At 41.8% G+C, this 21,791-nt stretch overlaps 1 protein-coding gene across 1 annotated transcript in view; it reads right to left on the bottom strand.

The window, feature by feature from the left end:
* Positions 1–21,791, bottom strand: part of LOC115112203 (AT-rich interactive domain-containing protein 3B-like) — a 78,435-nt gene that overhangs the window by 20,668 nt on the left and 35,976 nt on the right. The window contains exons 3-4 of the mRNA XM_029639075.2: positions 16,137–16,214; positions 15,752–15,824 (exon numbers count right to left, since the gene is read on the bottom strand). Of these exons, the coding sequence (XP_029494935.1) occupies positions 15,752–15,824; positions 16,137–16,214 (151 nt within the window). The remainder of the gene's footprint in view (positions 1–15,751; positions 15,825–16,136; positions 16,215–21,791) is intronic.

Here is a 21,791-nt window from a genome sequence, read left to right as displayed (position 1 = left end):
CACATGCACAGGGTCGCAGATGTAATTGCAGGGTACAGTGAAATTCTTAAGCTAACAATACGGGTTAAAATGAAGTGAATGAAACAAAATAATAAGTAAAATAATAGAATATAAAAAGATCACAAGGCAGCAGGGTTGGCACCCCCCCTTGGGTTGTGCCGTGGCGGAGATCTTTGTGGGCTATACTCGGCCTTGTCTCAGGATGGTAAGTTGGTGGTTGAAGATATCCCTCTAGTGGTGTGAGGGCTGTGCTTTGGCAAAGTGGGTGGGGTTATATCCTTCCTGTTTGGCCCTGTCATCGGATGAGGCCACAGTGTCTCCTGACCCCTCCTGTCTCAGCCTCCAGTATTTATGCTGCAGTAGTTTATGTGTCGGGGGGCTAGGGTCAGTTTGTTATACCTGGAGTACTTCTCCTGTCCTATCCTGTGTCCTGTGTGAATTTAAGCATGCTCTCTCTAATTCTCTCTTTCTTTCTCTCTCTCGGAGGACCTGAGCCCTAGGACCATGCCTCAGGACTACCTGACATGATGACTCCTTGCTGTCCCCAGTCCACCTGGCCGTGTTGCTGCTCCAGTTTCAACTGTTCTGCCTGTGATTATTATTATTTGACCATGCTGGTCATTTATGAACATTTGAACATCTTGGCCATGTTCTGATATAATCTCCACCCGGCACAGCCAGAAGAGGACTGGCCACCCCACATAGCCTGGTTCCCCTCTAGGTTTCTTCCTAGGTTTTAGCCTTTCTAGGGAGTTTTTCCTAGCCACCGTGCTTCTACACCTGCATTGCTTGCCGTTTGGGGTTTTAGGCTGGGTTTCTGTACAGCACTTTGAGATATCAGCTGATGTACGAAGGGCTATATAAATAAATTTGATTTGATATACACAGTGTACAAAACATTTCCATGAAAGACTGACCAGTTGAATGCTATGATTGATTGTCACTTGTTAAATCCACTTCAAATCAGTGTAGATGAAAAGGGAGGAGACAGGTTAAAGAAGGATTTTTAAGCCTTGAGACAATTAAGACATGGATTGTGTATGTGTGCCATTCAGAGGGCGAATAGGCACAACTAAAAATTTAAGTGCCTTTGAACAGAGTATGGTAGTAGGTACCAGACGCACCGGTTTGTGTCAAGAAATACAACGCTGCTGGATTTTTCACACTCCACAGTTTCCCAGGGGGGGTGCAACTCAATATCAGGAAGGTGATCCTAATATTTGGTATACTCTGTGTATATTTACAACTAGTTTTAAATTCTATACAGATGCTGCCAAGTGCGTAAACAAGGATACTTGTCCATAGAGTGATGAGTGAGTAAGAAGAATACATGTCCATTGGGGGGTGGAGCAAGTAGCTGACTAGTGGTGGCTATTCACTACTTTTGACCTGTGCCCTGGTTAAAAGTTGTGCAATAGTTTCTGGGAGAGAAACTATTGACCAGTCTGTCAGTTTTAGCCATGATGCAAAACAACCATCAGCTCAGTTTCTGTCCCTCTCTCCAGTCCAGTCCTGACTGTTCTGGTTAAATGGCACAGACAAGGCCAGCTTACAGCATTACAATCTAAATCTTTACTACGGAGGATTTTCCCATAATAAACTTAGCTAGTTCTTACTCCAATAGCCAAACAAACCCCCAGCACCAGGTTTCTTGACACATCAACTTACTACAGTATACTCAACACTACACCATGTTTGGGCGGTATACAGTCGTGCCAAAATATTTTTCAAATAACTCACAATTCTCCCTAAAAATAAGTTGAAATTGAACAAAGTATTTGGTCTCCACAATTCTTTATTTCCCTGTTAATATTACAGAACCTTTGTTTTTGATTCAGAACTTAATATATTAATTTAAAACAGAAAATAAACAAACAAATGGCATTGACAAAATTATTGACACCCTAGACTTAATATTTGGTAGCACAGCCTTTGGTCAAAATAACAGCAAACAAGTAACCATTGATGAGCTTTCTGCACCTCTGTACTGGTAGTTTGGCCCACTCCTCTTGTGCAAACTGCTCCAGTTCTCCCAGATTAGAAGGGTGCCTTCTCATAACTGCTGTTTTCAGATCTCTCCACAAGTTTTCAATGGGATTTAGATCTGGGCTCATTGCTGGCCACTTCAGAACAGTCCAGCGTTTTGTCTTGAACCATTCCTGGGTGCTTATTGAAGTGTGTTTGGGGTCATTGTCCTGCTGGAAGACCATGACTTTGGACAGAGACCCAGCTTTCTGACACTAGGTCTGACATTGCGCTCCAAAATACCTTGGTATTGACTTGATTTCATGATGCCATGCACACGCTCAAGGCAACCAGTGCCAGGGGCAGCGAAGCAGCCCCAAAACATCACTAAACCTCCATGTTTGACTGTAGGGAAAGTGTTACTTTCTTTGAAAGCTTCATTTTGTTTTCTGTAAACATAGGGATGTGTGCTTTACCAAACAGCTTTAATTTGGTCTCATCTGTCCACAGGACATTCTCCCAGAAGAATTTTGGCATGTTCAGGTGTTTTCTGACAAATTAGTCAGGCTAGGATGGGGGTCCTCCTGGGTCTCCTGCCATATAACTCCTTTTCATTGAGTTGGCTACGGATGGTGTGAGTTGAAGCTGTCGTACCTTTTGTCTGAAGGTCAGCTTGAATCTGTGTGGCAGTTGACCGAGGTGCTTTCTCCACCATTAGAATAATCCTTCGCTGCAATCTTCCATCAAGTTGTCTCTTGCGGCCATGTCCAGTGAGGTTGGTTGGCTACAGTGGAATGGGCCTAAAACTTCTTGATAACATCACATACGGTGGAAACAGGAACATCAAGGTCTCTGGAGATTGTCTGTGCTTGGCTATAATCTTGTGTCTGACCTCCTCAGATAATTATCTGGTTTTCTTTCTTTTGTCCATGCTCATTGCAGTACACACAGGGACACAAAACAGGAGAATGAGTCTTTTTCTCTACTCAAACTGGTTGAATACGTGATTTTTATACTGCAGCCACCTTCAACTAACCACAGGTGAGTTCAATTCCAACGTAAATGAGAATCACCTGCTTGACATTAATTATTTAAAATTACTTCTAGAAGGTGCCAATAATATTGTCCGGGACATTTTATGATTTCTTTGTGGAATTAGCTAAGATTTAGTCAATTATTCCAAATTTTGGGATTTCTTCAACTGCACACCAAAGACATTTGGGGTCACTTAGAAATGTCCTTGTTTTCCATGAAAACATACATGAAATGAGTTGCAAAATGAATAGGAAATATAGTCAAGACGTTGACAAAGTTATAAAAAATGTTTTCTTTAAAAATTGAAATAAGTGTCCTTCAAACTCTGCTTCCGTCAAAGAATCCTCCATTTGCAATTACAGCCTTGCAGACCTTTGGCATTCTAGTTGTCAATTTGATGAGGTAATCTGAAGAGATTTCACCCCATGCTTCCTGAAGCACCTCCCACAAGTTGGATTGGCTTGATGGGCACTTCTTACGTACCATACGGTGATGCTGCTCCCACAACAGCTCAATAGAGTTGAGATCAGGTGACTGTGCTGGCCACTCCATTATAAACAGAATACCAGCTGACTGCTTCTTCCCTAAATAGTTATTGCATAATTTAGAGCTGTGCTTTGGGTCATTGTCCTGTTGTGGGAGGAAATTGGAAGCAATTAAGCGCTGTCCACGGGGTATGGCATGGCATTGCAAAATGGAGTGATAGCCTTCCTTCAAAATCCCTTTTACCCTGAACAAATCTCCCACTTTACCACCACCAAAGCACCCCCAGACCATCACATTGCCTCCACCATGCTTGACAGATGGCATCAAGCACTCCTCCAGCATCTTTTCATTTTTTTCTGCGTCTCACGAATGTTGTTCTTTGTGATCCAAACACCTCAAACTTAGATTTGTCTGTCCATAACTTTTCTCCAATCTTCCTCTGTCCAGTGTCTGTGTTCTTTTGTCTATCTTAATATTTTATTTTGATTGGCCAGTCTGAGATATGGCTTTTTCTTTGCAACTCTGACTAGAAGGCCAGCATCCCAGAGTCACCTCTTCACTGTTGACGTTGAGACTGGTCTTTTGCGGGTACTATTTAATGAAGCATGTTTCTCAAACTAGACACTAATGTATTTTCCCTCTTGCTCAGTTGTGCACCAGGGCCTCCCACACCTCTTTCTATTCTGGTTAGTGCCAGTTTGCGCTGTTCTGTGATGGGAGTAGTACACAGCACTATACAAGATCTTCAGTTTCTTGGCAATTTCTCGCATGGAATAGTCTTCATTTCTCAGAACAAGAATAGACTGACGAGTTTCAAAAGAAAGTCATTTATTTCTGGCCATTTTGAGCCTGTAATCGAACCCACAAATGCTGATGCTCCAGATACTCAACTAGACTAAAAGGTGGACAGTTTTATTGCTTCTTTAATCAGAACAGTTTTCAGCTGTGCTAACATAATTGCAAAAGGGTTTTCTAATGATCAATTAGCCTTTTAAAATTATAAACTTGGATTAGCTAACACAACGTGCCATTGGAACACAGGAGTGATGGTTGCTGATAATGGGCCTCTGTACACCCATGTAGATATTCCATAAAGAATCTGCCATTTCCAGCTACAATTTACAACATTACCAATGTCTTCACTGCATTTCTGATCAATTTGATGGTATTTTAAATGGACAAAAAATGTGCTTTTCTTTCAAAAACATTTCTAAGTGACCCCAAACTTATGAACGGTAGTGTATGTCCTCATTACGAGTAAAACTTAATCAAAACCGATTTCTTTCACTTACTTGCTGTGCTGTTTCTTTGTTCATTTGTCCAGTCATTTCATTCTCAATCAGAATTTCTATGGAATGCAGTTTGGGTCTTTGCATGTCAAAAAAAGGTACACATTAAATAACACTATTTGACGTATCAAATAAGCTTGATGACCAATCATGACCTGAATATGACTGCATGTCACATAAGTTAACGCTTTCATAATTTCTTTACGTATTGATTACACCATCACAACGATTCATCGATATGATTCATCGATATGTATGCTATGTATGCTATGATGCTGGTAAAGCTGTCTCACGCACCTACAGTGCAGGTCATAAAAAAAGCTAGCTAGCTCATGGATGCAAACAATGTTCTTCCCCAAAAATAGTAAAACGACAATCTGTTTCAGTAGCTATAGTTAGCTAGCTATTATGCCATTATTTAATAGATCATGCTATACGAGGTTGGAATGTTATATAAAAATCAACAAAAGACAATTTGTTTATTTGACAAAATCTGTTGAAATCACACTGGATGTATTCTACTTTAGAATTGCATTGGGGGCATACGTATTTCACTGTACAGCCTTACCTATGGATTGTGGATCGATGACATGGGGTATCAGTCTACTCAGTGACACCCAGAGAACATTAGCTTTGTAGCTCTTATTGCGGGACTCTGAAGCAACTGTGAATTGAGCCACATTTATTGTCAACCTGTGTGTATTGAACGCTATTCCCTAGGAAAAACAATACTGCATGAATGTTTTGGAGTCTGATAACTCTGAGGACGACGTTGGGAAAAAAATATATTGGGTATTGAGTATAGTTACCCCATTTCATTGATCCCCAAACCTTAGGTAAAGCTTACAGTGCAATGTCAATACACACAATAGGCTGACCGGGGAGGTGATTTCACAGTCACAGTCCCGCGATAAGAGCTACAACGCTAATATTTGCGTAAACACTTCACTGTTGTGTTCTGTGGGTGTCACCGAGTAGACTGATACCACATTTCATTGCTTCACACTCCAACCTTGTTTAACATGATCTAGTCTAAATATGGCATGATTCCACCAATAGCAACCTTCTGCATCACGTTCAAAAAGGGACTTTTATATTGAAAGCAAACCGCTAATACTTATTGTGGCTAGCTTCACAACACATACCCTGGTCAGGTCGAGCCTCACTAGGCAGATGAAGCTAGCTGCCTGCTTATAACGTTAGCTTTGGGCAACAGGGTTAAGTAGCTGGCTAGCTATTTATTTTAATGAACTGTTCAATTTCAATAGGGGAACAACAATACTTACTCACAAGGATTCCTAAATCATTGCAAAGAATAGTGAAAATGACTGCAGTTTCTACTGGTCATTGTTTTCACGGTGGTTGTATTGGTGCCATCTAGGTACCAAGCTAAAGCTAGCTAGCTACCCTAGAAGTTGCGGTTGAACAAATAATGCTTTATTACCAATGCGGAATTGTAAACACATCGTTTGTGGCTGGTGTTTGTAGACTTTTTTGTACAGCTTTGACAGTGCTACAGATAGTAGTGGTGGCGCTTGGCTTGCACGTACAAATTCAGAACACACAACACTGTATACTAGAAGTGTGTTATTTGAAGTGTCAAATTAAAAGCTTATTTAACACATCAAATAGTGTTATTGTCAAATAGTGTTATTTGACATCTATCTTTTTTGATACGCAGAGACCCAAATGGTGTTTCATAGTATGTCGTGAAGCAAATAGCAATGACGCTATTACTGTGTATCTCCGGTAGGGCAACATCTGAATAATAGCGCACTTGGTAACTGGTGCTCGATCAGTTGTGAAAGCCAACATCAACAATGACAGAGAATGGTTGATTGTCAAAGGCAATGAATTCCATTATCTTGGCGTTAATGGATTTCGTCTTTGAGTTGTCTCGCTGAAATGTTCTTAATCTTTCAAATGACTGCTCGACTTGTTGACTGCTCGATCCACACAGCAGACATTGTGGTTATGAATGCTGTGTTGCAAGTGTAGCGCAATATTTTATGTGGCGTCATTACATCATGTACCTACGTTATATAGGTATGCACATCAGCTTTGACATCGGCGTTAAACTAGACTTTCGGCCGATACCGATGTTGGCATTTTTAGCTAATATCAGCCTATTCCAATATGTTCACCGATATATCGTGCATCACCAATTTTGGCCACGACTACCATTTATACCGTACCAAATCAAATCACATTTTATGTCACATGCACCGAATACAACAGGTACCTTACCATGAAATGTTTACTTACAAGCCCTTGACCAACAATACAGTTTAGAAAATCGAGTTAAGAAAATATTTACTAAATAAACTAAAGTAAAAAATCTAATAAATTGTAACAAAATAATAAATGAGGCTATATGCAGTAGGTTCCGGTACAGAGTCAATGTGCGGGGTTACAGGTTAGTTGAGGTCATTTGTACATGTAGCTAGGGGTAAAGTGACTATGCATAGATAATAAACAGCGAGTAGCAGCAGCGTAAAAACAAGGTGGGGGGTGGGGTCTATGCAAATAGTCTGGGTGGCCATTTGATTAATTGTTCAGCAGTCTTATGGCTTGGGGGTAGAAGCTGTTAAAGGAGCCTTTTGGACCTAGACATGGTGCTCCAGTACCACTTGAGAACAGAGAACTGTCTATGACTTGAGTGACAGGAGTCTGGCAATTTTGGGGACTTCCTCTGACACCGGCCACAATATACTAGAGTATTGCATAATACTGACGGTATAATTTTCAATACAATTTTAGAGAGTTAGGGGCACAGCTGCGGGGGTGCATGCTATGCCACTGCTTATAAATATAAGAAATCAAAGATGTCAAATCAATTATATCCTGCTCTGGGCTCCAGCTATTCATTTGGTTTGCTAGCGAAGTGGCTAGATGTCAAGATCAAGCTTCTTAGTTACAGCAAAGACATTAAACACTTGTCTTAACCCCACTCTCTCTCTCGCTCTCTCTCCGTCCCGTGATTGCCTCAACAGAAGTCTCTCACACTTGCTCTGTCCATCAGACCTAGGCACCATTAATCATCTCAAGTGGACAGCGCTGACAGGCATTTGGCTGCTTTGCACTTGGGTTTTTTCTTCATAAAGTGCCCTTTTCTCCTACAGTCTCCCTTACCCCCTCCCTCCTAGCCCCCATCCCATCTCAGAGCAGGAGGTGAGGGAAGGCTGTCAAATCAAAACAAACAATCACCCATCTTCTTAAATTGAAGCCTTTAAGGTGGTTAATAGCAACACAACAGTGTCAAAGTTTTTCTCCGTGTTCCCAATGGGGGAGAGAAAACAAGAAGTGAAATGGATATGATAAACAATAAGGCTACAGGAAAACACAGCAGCTAAACACTCCTGAGTCCTCAGCCACCAAATGAAGAGGAAACGCAGCTGCTGCTACTCTAATGTGGGGTGCATCAATGGGCCTCTTCACAGGCCCATTGGGTGCAAGACAGCTGGTGAAATTCCTCAACAATGAACACACAGACAAAACATGCCTGTTTTAGGCACACAATGCCAAATGGGATTCTCTCGCAAGCTTCCTTTCAGTTATTTCCCACGGACTTGGGGGGGGGGCATGAAGTGGGTAATTTCTTTCTTTCTTTTCCAACTAACATTGTTTGATCAGCTGTCCAAATATACTCAATATCTAAAGAGTGTTTTCTCCTACCTCAAAACACGGTAATATAATTAGAAGACATTTTGACACTCAAAGAACTGAAAATGAAATGCAGTATCCAGGTATAAAATCTGTATTTTCATTTGATGGTGCAGCAGAAGCCACAAAAACAAAACAAAAATGGAGTACAGTGCCTCCAATTGATCCATAACAGGGGCAGACAGCGGCTGAGGGCTGCATCTCACGGTAGTCCTGGGGAATGTGTGTTGTGCTGCAGCCCTGTTCTCACAGCCGAGTGGGAAGACAGCCAAGCAATTTGTTCTCCATGATTAAGGCCCCGATTTAGGAGACAGCGGAGGTCAGCCAAGTGCCGCTTATTGAAGTAGAAAAAGGAGGTTCTTTCTCTCTCAGGCCACAAAAGAGGTATTGACAGGGTAGCTAGGTAGGTGAAATTATTTGCTGCACCATGGCAATGACGGGATAGAGAACATCTCAGCTAAAAGCATTGACCTTCTAGAATGATCCTGTGATATCATCAATAAAGAAGCCTTGGGGTAATCACTCTCTCAGTGCATCTTATTGGAAACACAACACAGCTACAAGTCAGGACTCACCCATCACCACTCACAATTATCTTGAATTACTTTTGAATAACTTCTTTGACTCATCACATACGCTGCCGCTACTGTTTACTGTCTGTACCTTTATTCGTAGTTATATGTACAGTACCAGTCAAAAGTTTGGATAAACCTACTCATTCAAGGGTTAATCATTATTCTTACTATTTTCTACATTGTAGAATAATAGTGAAGACATCAAAACTATGGAATCATGTAGTAACCAAAAATGTGTTAAACAAATATATTTGAGATTCTTCAAAGTAGCCACCCTTTGTCTTGATGACAACTTAGCTCACTCTTGGGATTCTCTCAATCAGCTTCATGAGGAATGCTTTTCCAACAGTCTTGAAGGAGTTCCCACATATGCTGAGCACTTATTAGCTGCTTTTACTTCACTCTGCGGTCCAACTCATCCCAAACCATCTCAATTGGGTTGAGGTCATCTGATGCAGCACTCCATCTTTGTCAAATAGCCCTTACACAGTCTGGAGTTGTGCTTGGAGTCATTGTCCTGTTGAAAAACAAATGGTAGCCCAACTAAACGCAAACCAGATGGAATGATGTATTGCTGCAGAATGCTGTGGTAGCCATGCTGGTTAAGTTTGCAATGAATTCTAAATAAATCACTGACAGTGTCACCAGCAAAGCATCCCCACACCATCACACCTCTTCCTCCATGCTTCACGGTGGGAACCACACATGCTGAGATAATCCGTTCACTGTTAACTGTAATGAAGTTATAATCTTCAGCAGAGGTAACTCTGGGTCTTCCTTTCTTGTGGCAGTCCTCATGAGAGCCAGTTTCATCATAGCGCTTGATGGTTTTTGCGACTGCACTTGAATAAACTGTCAAAGTTCTTGACATTTTTCGGATTGACGGACCTTCATGTCTTAAAGTGATGGACTGTCGTTTCTCTTTACTTATTTGAGCTGTTCTTGCCATAATATGGACTTGGTCTTTTACCCAATAGGGCTGCCTTCTGTATACCACAACAACTGATTGGCTCAAACACATTAAGGAGGAAAGAAATTCCACAAATGAACTTTTAACAATTAATCAAAATGTATTCCAGGTGACTACCTCATGAAGCTGATTGAGAGAATGCCAAGAGTGTGCAAAGCTGTCATCAAGGCAAAGGGTGGCTACTTTGAAGAATCTCAAATATATTTTGATTTGTTTAACACTTTTTTGGTGACTACATGACTCCATATGTGCCATTTCATAGTTTTGATGTCTTCACTATTATTTTACAACAAGAAAAATAGTAAAAATAAAGAAAGAAAATCCCTTGAATGAGTAGGTGTATCCAAACTGTTGACTGGTACTGTACACCTTTAGCTACCTCAATTACCTTGTACCCTTGCATATCGACTCGGTACTGGTAACACTTGTATATAGCCAAATGAGTTACTTGTTGTATATCTATTATTACTTCTATTATTTCTCAATTTCTTTCTCACTGCATTGGGCCTGTAAGTAAGCATTTCACTGTTTGTAAACAACAGGTGTGGATTAAGCATGTGAAGAAACAGATTTTGAAACTCATCCTGGCACCGTGTTCTGAACAAAATGATGCACCATGAATGAAACCAGATTGAACTTGACTGGTTGAAAACAACACACTTGCAGTATGAGCGGATAAAAAAGGAATCCACAAAAAACAACTGATTAAGTCATCATCATCATCATCAATCAGGCGTTTTAGTCGGCTTGATGAAGATTGCGATCTGCCCAACACAGTACAAGGGTCAGCCTTTCACTCCCCACTGTCAGAGCAGTGACATGCTAACTGGCCAATGACAGATCCTCTCCCTCTCTAACTAATACATCATCCCCCAACAAGACATCCAAAAACACACGTGCCAGGCCAGGCCGGCCAAGCCCAGGGAGTGGAGTCACTAGCTACCTCTGATTTCACTGGCTGTGTGAGGACACACATAAGGCTCTCTCTACAGGCACTCATTTGACTGTCTTAGGGTCGGAGTCGATGGCATCCGCCGTGGCAATGTTTTGACAGCATCTTAGCACGTGCGCACACACACACACACTTTACATTTGGCTCTATACTCCAGCATTTTGGATTTGAGATCAAATGTTTCATACAGTAGGGAGAACAAGTATTTGATACACTGCCGATTTTGCAGGTTTTCCTACTTACAAAGCATGTAGAGGTCTGTCATTTTTATCATAGGTACACTTCAACTGTGAGAGACGGAATCTAAAACAAAAATCCAGAAAATCACATTGGATGATTTTTAACTAATTCATTTGCATTTTATTGCATGGCATAAGTATTTGATACATCAGAAAAGCAGAACTTAATATTTGGTACAGAAACCTTTGTTTGCAATTACAGAGATCATACATTTCCTGTAGTTCTTGACCAGGTTTGCACACACTGCAGAAGGGATTTTGGCAATACGGACTTTCAGCTCCCTCCAAAGATTTTTTATTGGGTTCAGGTCTGGAGACTGGCTAGGTCACTCCAGGACCTTGAAATGCTTCTTACGGAGCCACTCCTTAGTTGCCCTGGCTGTGTGTTTTGGGTCGTTGTCATGCTGGAAGACCCAGCCACGACCCATCTTCAATGCTCTTACTGAGGGAAGGAGGTTGTTGGCCAAGATCTCGCAATACATCGCCCCATCGATCCTCCCCTCAATACGGTGCAGTCGTCCTGTCCCCTTTGCAGAAAAGCATCCCCAAAGAATGATGTTTCCACCTCCATACTTCACAGTTGGGATGGTGTTCTTGGGGTTTTACTCATCCTTTTTCTTTCTCATAACACGGCAAGTGGAGTTTAGACCAAAAAGCTCTATTTTTGTCTCATCAGACCACAAGACCATCTCCCATTCCTCCTCTGGATCATCCAGATGGTCATTGGCAAACTTCAGACGGGCCTGGACATGCGCTGGCTTGAGCAGGGGGACCTTGCGTGCGCTGCAGGATTTGAATCCATGACGGCGTAGTGTGTTACTAATGGTTTTCTTTGGGACTGTGGACCCAGCTCTCTTCAGGTCATTGACCAGGTCCTGCCGTGTAGTCCTGGGCTGATCCCTCACCTTCCTCATGATCATTGATGCCCCACGAGGTGAGATCTTGCATGGAGCCCCAGACCGAGGGTGATTGACCGTCATCTTGAACTTCTTCCATGTTCTAATAATTGCGCCAACAGTTATTGCCTTCTCACCAAGCTGCTTGCCTATTGCCCTGTAGCCCATCCCAGCCTTGTGCAGGTCTACAATTTTATCCCTGATGTCCTTACACAGCTCTCTGGTCTTGGCCATTGTGGTGAGGTTGGAGTCTGTTTGATTGAGTGTGTGGACAGGTGTGTCTTTTATACAGGTAATGAGTTCAAACAGGTGCATGAATGGAGAACAGGAGGGCTTCTTAAAGAAAAACTAACAGGTCTGTGAAAGACATAATTCTTACTGGTTGGTAGGGGATCAAATACTTATGCCATGCAATAAAATGCTAATGAATTACTTAAAAATCATACAATGTGATTTTCTGGATTTTTGTTTTCGATTCAGTCTCTCACAGTTGAAGTGTACCTATGATAAATTACAGACCTCTACATGCTTTGTAAGTAGGAAAACCTGCAAAATCAGCAGTGTATCAAATACTTGTTCTCCCCACTGTACGTGGTGACAGTACAGAATGTCAACTTTTATTTGAGGGCATTTTCATACAAATCCGTTTTACCGTTTAGAGACGGTATCTAGTCCGGCCATTTGAGGAAGTCAAGTATTTGGACAAAATTCACTTAGTGTATTAAAGTAGTCAAAAGTTAAATATTTGGGCCCACATTCCAAGTACACAATGACTACATCAAGCTGTTGACGCAGATTCATTTGTAGTATGTTTTGGTTGTGTTAGGTTTTGCCAAGTGTGTAACTTTGTGTTGCATATTATGGGTGGTCAGGGTCAATAGGTTCCGGGGTCAACAACCTTCTAGGGGCAGAATAATAAAACAAGAAATAGCTGTGAAATGTTTCAGGTGAAATTAAGGGAAAATACATCAAAACTTTCCTGATAATTTGGTCAATATATCCCAACCACAACTGAAATACCAATAATTTCTGTATTACTATAAACGGTTGGTCTAACTAACAGTTCAGAAAGGAACCTTGACAATTTCTTGGTAGAACGACTGAGAAAGTCAGTTCCGGGGGTTGATTGAATGTTTACTACGTTGCGTAATGGCTTGTATTGAATGACATGTTTCCCCAAAACGTTCAACTTCCTTGAACAGACTAAGCCTACATTTGGTGGGTGTGCCGAGGTGTGGCTTGAAGCAATGAGTGACATACTTTAAGGGAAGCGGTGCATTTTGGACCCACAACAGAATCCCTCCCCGTTTTTCAACTGGTCGTTCAGAACACACCCTTTCCGTTTAATTGAACGTTGCATTTCATGTTTTTGTACTGAACGCAGCCCTGGTGAGTTTTCTACTCCAAAATTCATGTAAAATGGTGACACCATTCGAATATAATTTCCCCCTGGTCCATATTGTCAGACTGGTGTGTTGTTCAGCGATAAGCATTATAACCTGTAGCCCAAATTGTGCAATATAGTGGCTATAAATAAATAGGCAGAAACATGGGGTTGCCCATCTGTATTTGTGCTAATCATTAGCTAGTTCAGTACTTCCCAAACCTTTTCAGTCATGGCCCCCTTTCATCATGGAGGAACATCATATGCCCCCCTACACCCTGGAAGAATTAGTATGGTGATTAGGTTGCATAAACATGATGAGTGTTTTATCCCCACAATTCTGGCCTTCAAATTTGTTTTCTAACCATAAATAGGGAGTATAGGTTGCTGGTCAGAGTCTGAGACAAGCAGGCTGCCTCTGACTGGGGAGAGTAACAGGCTTGTTTGAGCCTGCTGCCTGAGGTTCAGAGAAACAACTTTTCTCTAAATTCTGTAGCCTACTACAAATAAGTTGTTTCAAAGTTTATAATACTACCAAAGTTGTCTTTGAACTAAAAAAATTGCCCAATATTACTATTACCAATTATCACTGGTTATGAAAAATAATGCTCACACGCAAGATGCTCATCTTGTCACTTCACAATGTAAAACTTTTTCATTTGAAAATAAACCTGATATACAAGTTTTATTTGTGTTTATAAATTGACCATGTTAAATGTGAATGTTCTTCTTTATTTGTTACAAGTTAGTTAACAAACCTTTTCTCCTTACAAGCCTTGCAGGGGTATGGGGGGATTCAATCATAAAATTTAGGAATTGAGTAGTACTCTATAGTGTAAAGTCACAGAAAGCCAGTAGCTACAGTGGGAAAATCATTTCCAATCCATTAAATTCATTATGGTACAGTGCCTTGAGAAAGTATTCACCCAGCCACTACAAAAAGATACAGGCTCCCTTCCTAACTCAGTTCTCGGACATTAAGGAAACTGCTCAGGGATTTCACCATGATGCCAATGGTGATTTTAAAACTGTTACAGAGTTGAATGGCTATTATAGGAGAGAACTGTGGATGGATCAACAACATTGTAATTACTCCACAATACTAACCTAAACGAAAGACTGAAAAGGAAGTAATGTTCTTTGTGCCTCTTAACCTTCTCACCGAACCTTTTTCACAATTATCCATAATCATAGTAGTATCCACATGAATGTGGAAACATTCTATTCTTAATCACAATAAAAGTGACTCCAAAATGGCAATACATTAGTCACCATTCAGTTCCTATTGCGCAAAATATAACCAGAAACTACAAAAACAAACTGCAAATGCATCCAAGTTTGTAGAGTCACAAGCTTGATGTAGTCATTGAGTGCAAGGAATATGGGACCAAATACTAAACTTTTCACTACTTTAATACACTTAGTGAATTTGTCGAAATACTTATGCCTTATATGAAACAATTGATCTCAAATCCAAAATGGTGGAATATAGAGCCCCAAAAAATAGCTTCACTGTCCAAATACATATGGAGAGGAGTGTACCTGGCATTTGAACATGAGATAAAAGCATTCTGAAAATGTGATATGACCACAGAGAAAAAGCTATGTTTATAAAATACTGCAATTTGTAGGTTGGCTTGAACTGAGCCCTTTATCCCTTAGCAGTTCTGTAGTCTGAGGTGGTCTCTCTCATTTGAGGGGCATGTTTAGAAAGCAGACTGATTGTGGAGCCTTCCAGGCTTTGCGCTTAGTGAATTAGTCACAGCCTAAACAAGTTCTCTCAGGTCTGAGACGGTGTGTGTGTGCGTACGCGGGTCAGAGGGGACAGCAGGAGACTGATCTCACCTGACAAGCCCTCAAACATCTTCAACACAGCGAAACAGGATTTACAGTGTTCAATAGTTAAGTCAATTTACTAGTTGACTACTCTTTTCTCTGAGGAAAGGCTTGCTTCGTGTGTGTGTGTGTCTCAGAGGGGACACCAGGAGACTGATCTCACCTGACAAGCCCCGAACACCTTTAACACAGCAAAACAGAATTCAGTGTTCAATACTTTATTTTCTAGTTGACTACTATTTTCTCTGAGAAAGGGCTTGTTTCGTGTGTGTGTGTGTGTGCTTGCATGCGACTGAAAGTGGAAGAGAAACTATGGTGTTGTGAATCATACAGGCAAGACACACTCTTTGTGAGAATTTCAGTATCTCTACAAGTGAACCATAGCACATAAAAGAGGAAATGAATGAAGTCTAAATGGAAGTAGTAGGGGAACGTTGCTTTCTAAAAGTCAGCCTTCTTACCTCGTTTCTGCATGTAGGTGAACAGGTCATCCAGGAACTCCTTTCTGTTGGGGTCACTGTCAAGCTCATACAGCTGAAGGTGAAAGCCATTGCGTTTCAGTCAGTCTTATCTTTTGATACTTTTAAATATACCACTCAAGTCCAACATGCATTTGTATTTATTGAATTGCTTCTAATCAATTGTCGAACTAAAGGAAAGTATCATCAAGCAATCACTACTAATAAATAGTAAGGGTTCATTATATAAAAATCTGACCTGTGACCTTCTCTATGAGATGAACAACATTCTTTCTTCACTGCTAGATAGGTATTTGATGACCTGTTGTGTTCTGAGTGCTAACCAAAGCCTGGTTCAGCCATAATGTGCTCCAGACCAGATACGTACCTTAGCAAAGTCTCTGGAGGCCTCTCCTCCTCTTCCTCTTCCACTGTCATTGTCATCAGCCCAAGCAGCGCTCCCATTCTGCAGAGAGATGACAGAATTAACACTCAGTACACCCAAACATATACACATTAGGGGCTGTGGCAGTCATTCAATTTTGTCCGCCGGCTATTGTCTTGCAAATGACTGCCGGTGTCACAGTAATTGACTGATAATAAATAATAAAACAAATTTAGCATTTCAAAGACTCCACACATACAAGCAGCTGATGTGCGCCTTTGGAACATCTACATTTAAAAAAGTTTCATAAATCCATTTAACCCTTTAGAACCAATAGCTGCAGTCAAAGGCCCTTCTTTAGAATTATTATAGCGGCCGCAAACTGCCATTTTTTCCTACAATAATATCTGTGTCTAGCTAGCTAGCCAGCCTGTTAGGCAAGAAAAGTTGTGTGTGGCGGTAAATATAGGATGCGCTCGCGAAGCGTCAACCTCAGCTGTCACTTTCGCTAACTAGCCATACAGACAACTAGCTAACTAGCCACCGAAATGGAGATTAGTCATTTGTGTTTATCTGTTGGGCTTAGGTCACAACTTCTCCTCCATGCTTCACGGTGGGAATCACACATGCAGAGATCATACCTTCACCTACTCTGCGTCTCACAAAGACACGGCGGTTGGAACCAAAATCTCCCATCAGACCAAAAGGACAGATTTTAACCGGTCTAATGTCCATTGCTCGTGTTTCCTGGCCAATGCAAGTCTCCTTATTAATATTGGTGTCATTTAGTAGTGGTATCTTTGCAGCAATTCGAACATGAAGGCCTGATTCACGCAGTCTCCTCTGAACAGTTGGATGTTGAGATGTGTCTGTTACTTGAACTCTGTGAAGCATTTATTTGAGGCTGGTAAGAAGAAGGGTGGGGGTGTATGTTTCATGATTAACGACTCATGGTGTAATTGTAACAACATACAAGAACTCAAGTCCTTTTGTTCACCTGACCTAGAATTCCTCACAATCAAATGCAGACCATATTATTTCCCAAGAGAACTCTCCTCGGTTATCGCCACAGCCGTGTATATCCCCCCGCAAGCGGATACCAAGACGGCCATCAAGGAACTTCACTGGACTTTACGCAAACTGGAAACCATATATCCTGAGGCTGCATTTATTGTAGCTGGGGATATTAACAAAACTAATTTGAGAACAAGACTACCTAAATTCAATCAGCATATCGATTGCAGTACACGAGCAGGTAACACACTCGACCACTGCAACTCTAACTTCAGCGATGCATACAATGCCCTCCCTTTGGCAAATCTGACCATGACTCCATCTTGTTGCTCCCCTCCTCTAGCCCGAAACTAAAACAGGAAGTGCTTAGGCCTATCCAGCACTGGTCTGACCAATCGGATTCCACGCTTCAAGATTGCTTCGTTCACGTGGACTGGGATACGTTCCGGGTAGCCTCAGACAATAACATTGACATATACGCTGACTCGGTGAGCGAGTTTATAAGGAAGTGTATAGGATATGTACCCACTGTTACTATTACAACCTTCCCTAACCAGAAACCGTGGATTGATGGCAGCATTTGGGCAAAACTGAAAGCACATACCACCGCATTTAACCATGTCAAGGCGATTGGAAATATGGCCGAATACAAACAGTGTAGTTATTCCCTCCACAAGGCAAAGTGTCAAGTATAGAGACAAAGTGGAGTCGCAATTCAACGGCTAAAACACGAGACATGTGTGTCTACAGACAATCACGGATAACAAAAGGAAAACCAGCCCCGTTGCGGATATCGACGTCTTGTTTCCAGACAAATTAAACAACTTCTTTGCGTGCTTTGAAGACAATACAGTGCCAACAACACGGCCCACCTACCAAAGACTGTGGGTTCTCCTTCTCCGTGGCCAACGTGAGTAAAACATTTAAACGTGTTAGTCCTCGCAAGGCTGCCTGCCCAGACGGCATCCCTAGCCGCATCTTCAGTGCATGCGCAGACCAGTTTGCTGGTCTGTTTACGGACATATTCAATCAATCCCTATCCCAGTCTGCGGTCCACACATGCTTCAAGATGGCCACCACTGTTCCTGTTCCCAAGAAAGTGAAGGTAACTGAACTAAATGACTATCACCTGGGTCTCGACCCTGCCCTGTGCAACTGGGTCCTGGACTTCCTGACAGGCCGCCCCCAGGTCGTGAAGGTAGGAAACATCTCCACTTCACTGATCCTCAATACTGGGGCCCCACAAGGGTGCTTTCTCAGCCCCCTCCTGCACTCCCTGCTCACCCACGACTGCGTGGCCATGCACACCTCCAACTCGATCATCAAGTTTGCAGACGACACAACAGTAGATGCTTGATTACCAACAACGACAAGACAGCCTACAGGGAGGAGATGAGGGACCTTGGAGTGTGGTGTCAGGAAAATAACATCTCACTCAATGTCAGCAAAACAAAAGAGATGATTGTGGACTTCAGGAAACTGCAAATCGACGGGACAGCAGTGGAGAAGGTGGAAAGTTTTAAGTTTCTCTGTGTACATATCACCAGCAAACTGAAATGGTCCACGCACACAGACACTGTGGTGAAAGAAAATGTGTCTTGTCACCGAAAACCCTTACTAACTTTTACAGGTGCACAATTGAGAGCATCCTGTAGGTCTACATCACCGCCTGGTACTGCAACTGCACCGCCCACAACCGCAGGGCTCTCCAGAGGGTGGTGCTGTCTGCACAACGCATCACTGGGGGCAAACTACCTGCCCTCCAGGACACCTAAAACACCCGATGTCACAGGAAGGCAAAAAAATATCATCAAGGACAATATCCACCCGAGCCACTACCTGCTCAACCCGCTTCCATTCAGGAGGAGAGGTCAGTACAGGTGCATCATAGCTAGGACAGAGAGATTAAAAAACAGCTTCTATCTCAAGGCCATCAGATTGTTAAAATAGCCATCACTAACACAGAGAGGCGGCTGCCTACCTACAGACTTGATATCATTGGGCACTTTAATAAATATAACATTTGTCACTTTGATAATGCCGCTAATAATGTTTACATATCTTGCATTAGTCATCTCATATGTATATACTGCATGCTTCATTATCTTTTCTTACGATCTATTGCATCTTAGCCGCTCTGTCACTGCTGATCTATATATTTGATACTTATATATTCTCATCCCATTCCATTACGAGATTGTGTGTATTAGGTTTTGTTGCGGAATTGTTAGATATTACCTGTTAGATACTGCTGCACTGTCGGATCTAGAAGCATAAGCATTTCACTACACTCACAATAACATCTGCTAACCATGTGTATGTGACCAATACAATTTGAATATTGTTCTCTGGTCACATTTATGATTATTTAAAAAATAGTTATATGTAAATTATAAGTATAATATATTAATTATACTTGGTACATTGAGTGAGTAATTTACTAGAATTTAAATACTCTAGAGTTTGTTGTGTTGAGTTTTTTGATAGTGTACATAACGGAAGACAAAATGAGTGTTACTCCTATTGACATGAATCTGCTCTTCAAAACTAAGTTAACTTCTAATTGTCATTTGTTCTTTATTTTAGAGCAGTGCGTTTGAAATGTGTGAGAAAATGAGCTTTATCAGTAATCTACAGCAGCATTATAGAATTCTATTGGGGTCTAAAGGGTTATTATAAACTGGGTGGTTTGAGCCCTGAATGCTGATTGGCTGACAGCCGTGATATATCACATTGTATAGCTCGGGTATGACAAAACGTTTGTTTTTATTGCTTTAAATTAGGTTAGTAACCAGTTTATAACAGCAATAAGGCAGCTCGGGAGTTTGTGGCATATGGCCAATATACTATGGCTAAGGGCTGTAACCAAGCACGCCACGTTGCATCGCGCTTAAGAACAGCCCGTAGTGGTGGAATATTGGCCATATACCACACCCCCTCGGGCCATATTGCTTAAATATACACCCTCACAATAAACCCTTTTTTAAATTGTAGGCAGGTGTAAAGAAACATATGAAGAAAATGTATTTCAGAAGAACCGAATATGAGTCGGCCTACTGTATGTTGTTATCTGGCTATGCGCCATACTATAGGCTAGTTCATTTAGCTGACAAGATATGCTTATAAGCCCCGTGCCATTATTTTATTGTAAGAATAATATAATTGAACTTAGCAGAATGAAATAGAAAATATATTTTTCCCATTCCGAAGCGAGTGCGCATATTTCAGAGGCTAGATTTAGTGTTATTTGGCAAATTTAGTTGTGAATGATAAACATTACAATGTCTTAGAAAACAAAATATAAACCCAGCAAAAAAAGAAATATCCCTTTTTCAGGGACCTGTCTTTCAAAGATATTTGGATTTTTACTAAATAACTTCATTGTAAATGGTTTAAACACTGTTTCCCATGCTTGTTCAATGACCCATAAACAATGAATGAACAGGCACCTGTGGAACGGTCGTTAAGACACTAACAGCTTACAGACGGTAGGCAATTAAGGTCACAGCTATGAAAACTTAGGACACTAAAGAGGCCTTTCTACTGACTCTGAAAAACACCAAAAGAAAGATGCCCAGGGTCCCTGATCATCTTTGTGACCAGGCCTTAGGCATGCTGCAAGGAGGCAAGAGGACTGCAGATGTGGCCATGGCAATAAATTGCAATGTTCGTACTGTGAGACGCCTAAGACAGTGCTACAGGGAGAGAGGACGGACAGCTGATCGTCCTCGCAGTGGCAGACCACGTGTAACAACACCTGCACATCCGAACATCACACCTGCAAGACAGGTACAGGATGGCAACAACAACTGCCTGTGTTACACCAGGAACACACAATCCCTCCATCAGTGCTCAGACTGTGCGCAATAGGCTGAGAGAGGCTGGACTGAGGGCATGTAAGCCTGTTGTAAGGCAGGTCCTCACCAAACATCACCGGCAACGTCGTCACCTACGGGCACAAACCCACTGTCGTTGGAGCAGACAGGACTGGCAAAAAGTGCTCTTCACGGACATCCTCCTCCCTCATGTGGTACCCTTCCTGCAGGCTCATCCTGACATGACCCTCCAGCATGACAATGCCACCAGCCATACTGCTCATTCTGCGCGTGATTTCCTGCAAGACAGGAATGTCAGTGTTCTGCCATGGCCAGCGAAGAGCCCGGATCTCAATCCCATTGAGCACGTCTGGGACCTGTTGGATCGTAGGGTGAGCGCTAGGGCCATTCCCCCCAGCAATGTCCGGTAACTTGCAGGTGCCTTGCTGGAAGAGTGGGATAACATCTCACAGCAAGAACAGGCAAATCTGGTGCAGTCCATGAGGAGATGCACTGCAGTACTTAATGCAGCTGATGGCTACACATGTCTGTGGAACTTGTTCAGTTTGTCTCAGTTGTTTAATCTTGTTACTTTCATACTAATATTTACACATGTTAAGTTGCTGAAAATAAAAACGCTGTTGACAGTGAGTACGTTTCTTTTTTGCTGAGTTTATAATGGGCTGAGTGATGCAACTATAGGCTATTTGAAAAGGTTGCAAAATAATATTGCATCTGTTATTTGCCTCAGGCTGCACACCCTGTTCTCTCATCAAGTAATCATATTTTAACCCATCCGACTATTCACAAATTTAATCTCTTCTTCACT

Source organism: Oncorhynchus nerka, linkage group LG27 (genome assembly GCF_034236695.1).
Source record: "Oncorhynchus nerka isolate Pitt River linkage group LG27, Oner_Uvic_2.0, whole genome shotgun sequence".
In the NCBI taxonomy this organism is placed as follows: Eukaryota; Metazoa; Chordata; class Actinopteri; order Salmoniformes; family Salmonidae; genus Oncorhynchus; species Oncorhynchus nerka.
The sequence above is the reverse complement of the archived record's forward strand: the minus strand, read 5'-3'. Positions and strand labels throughout refer to the sequence as shown.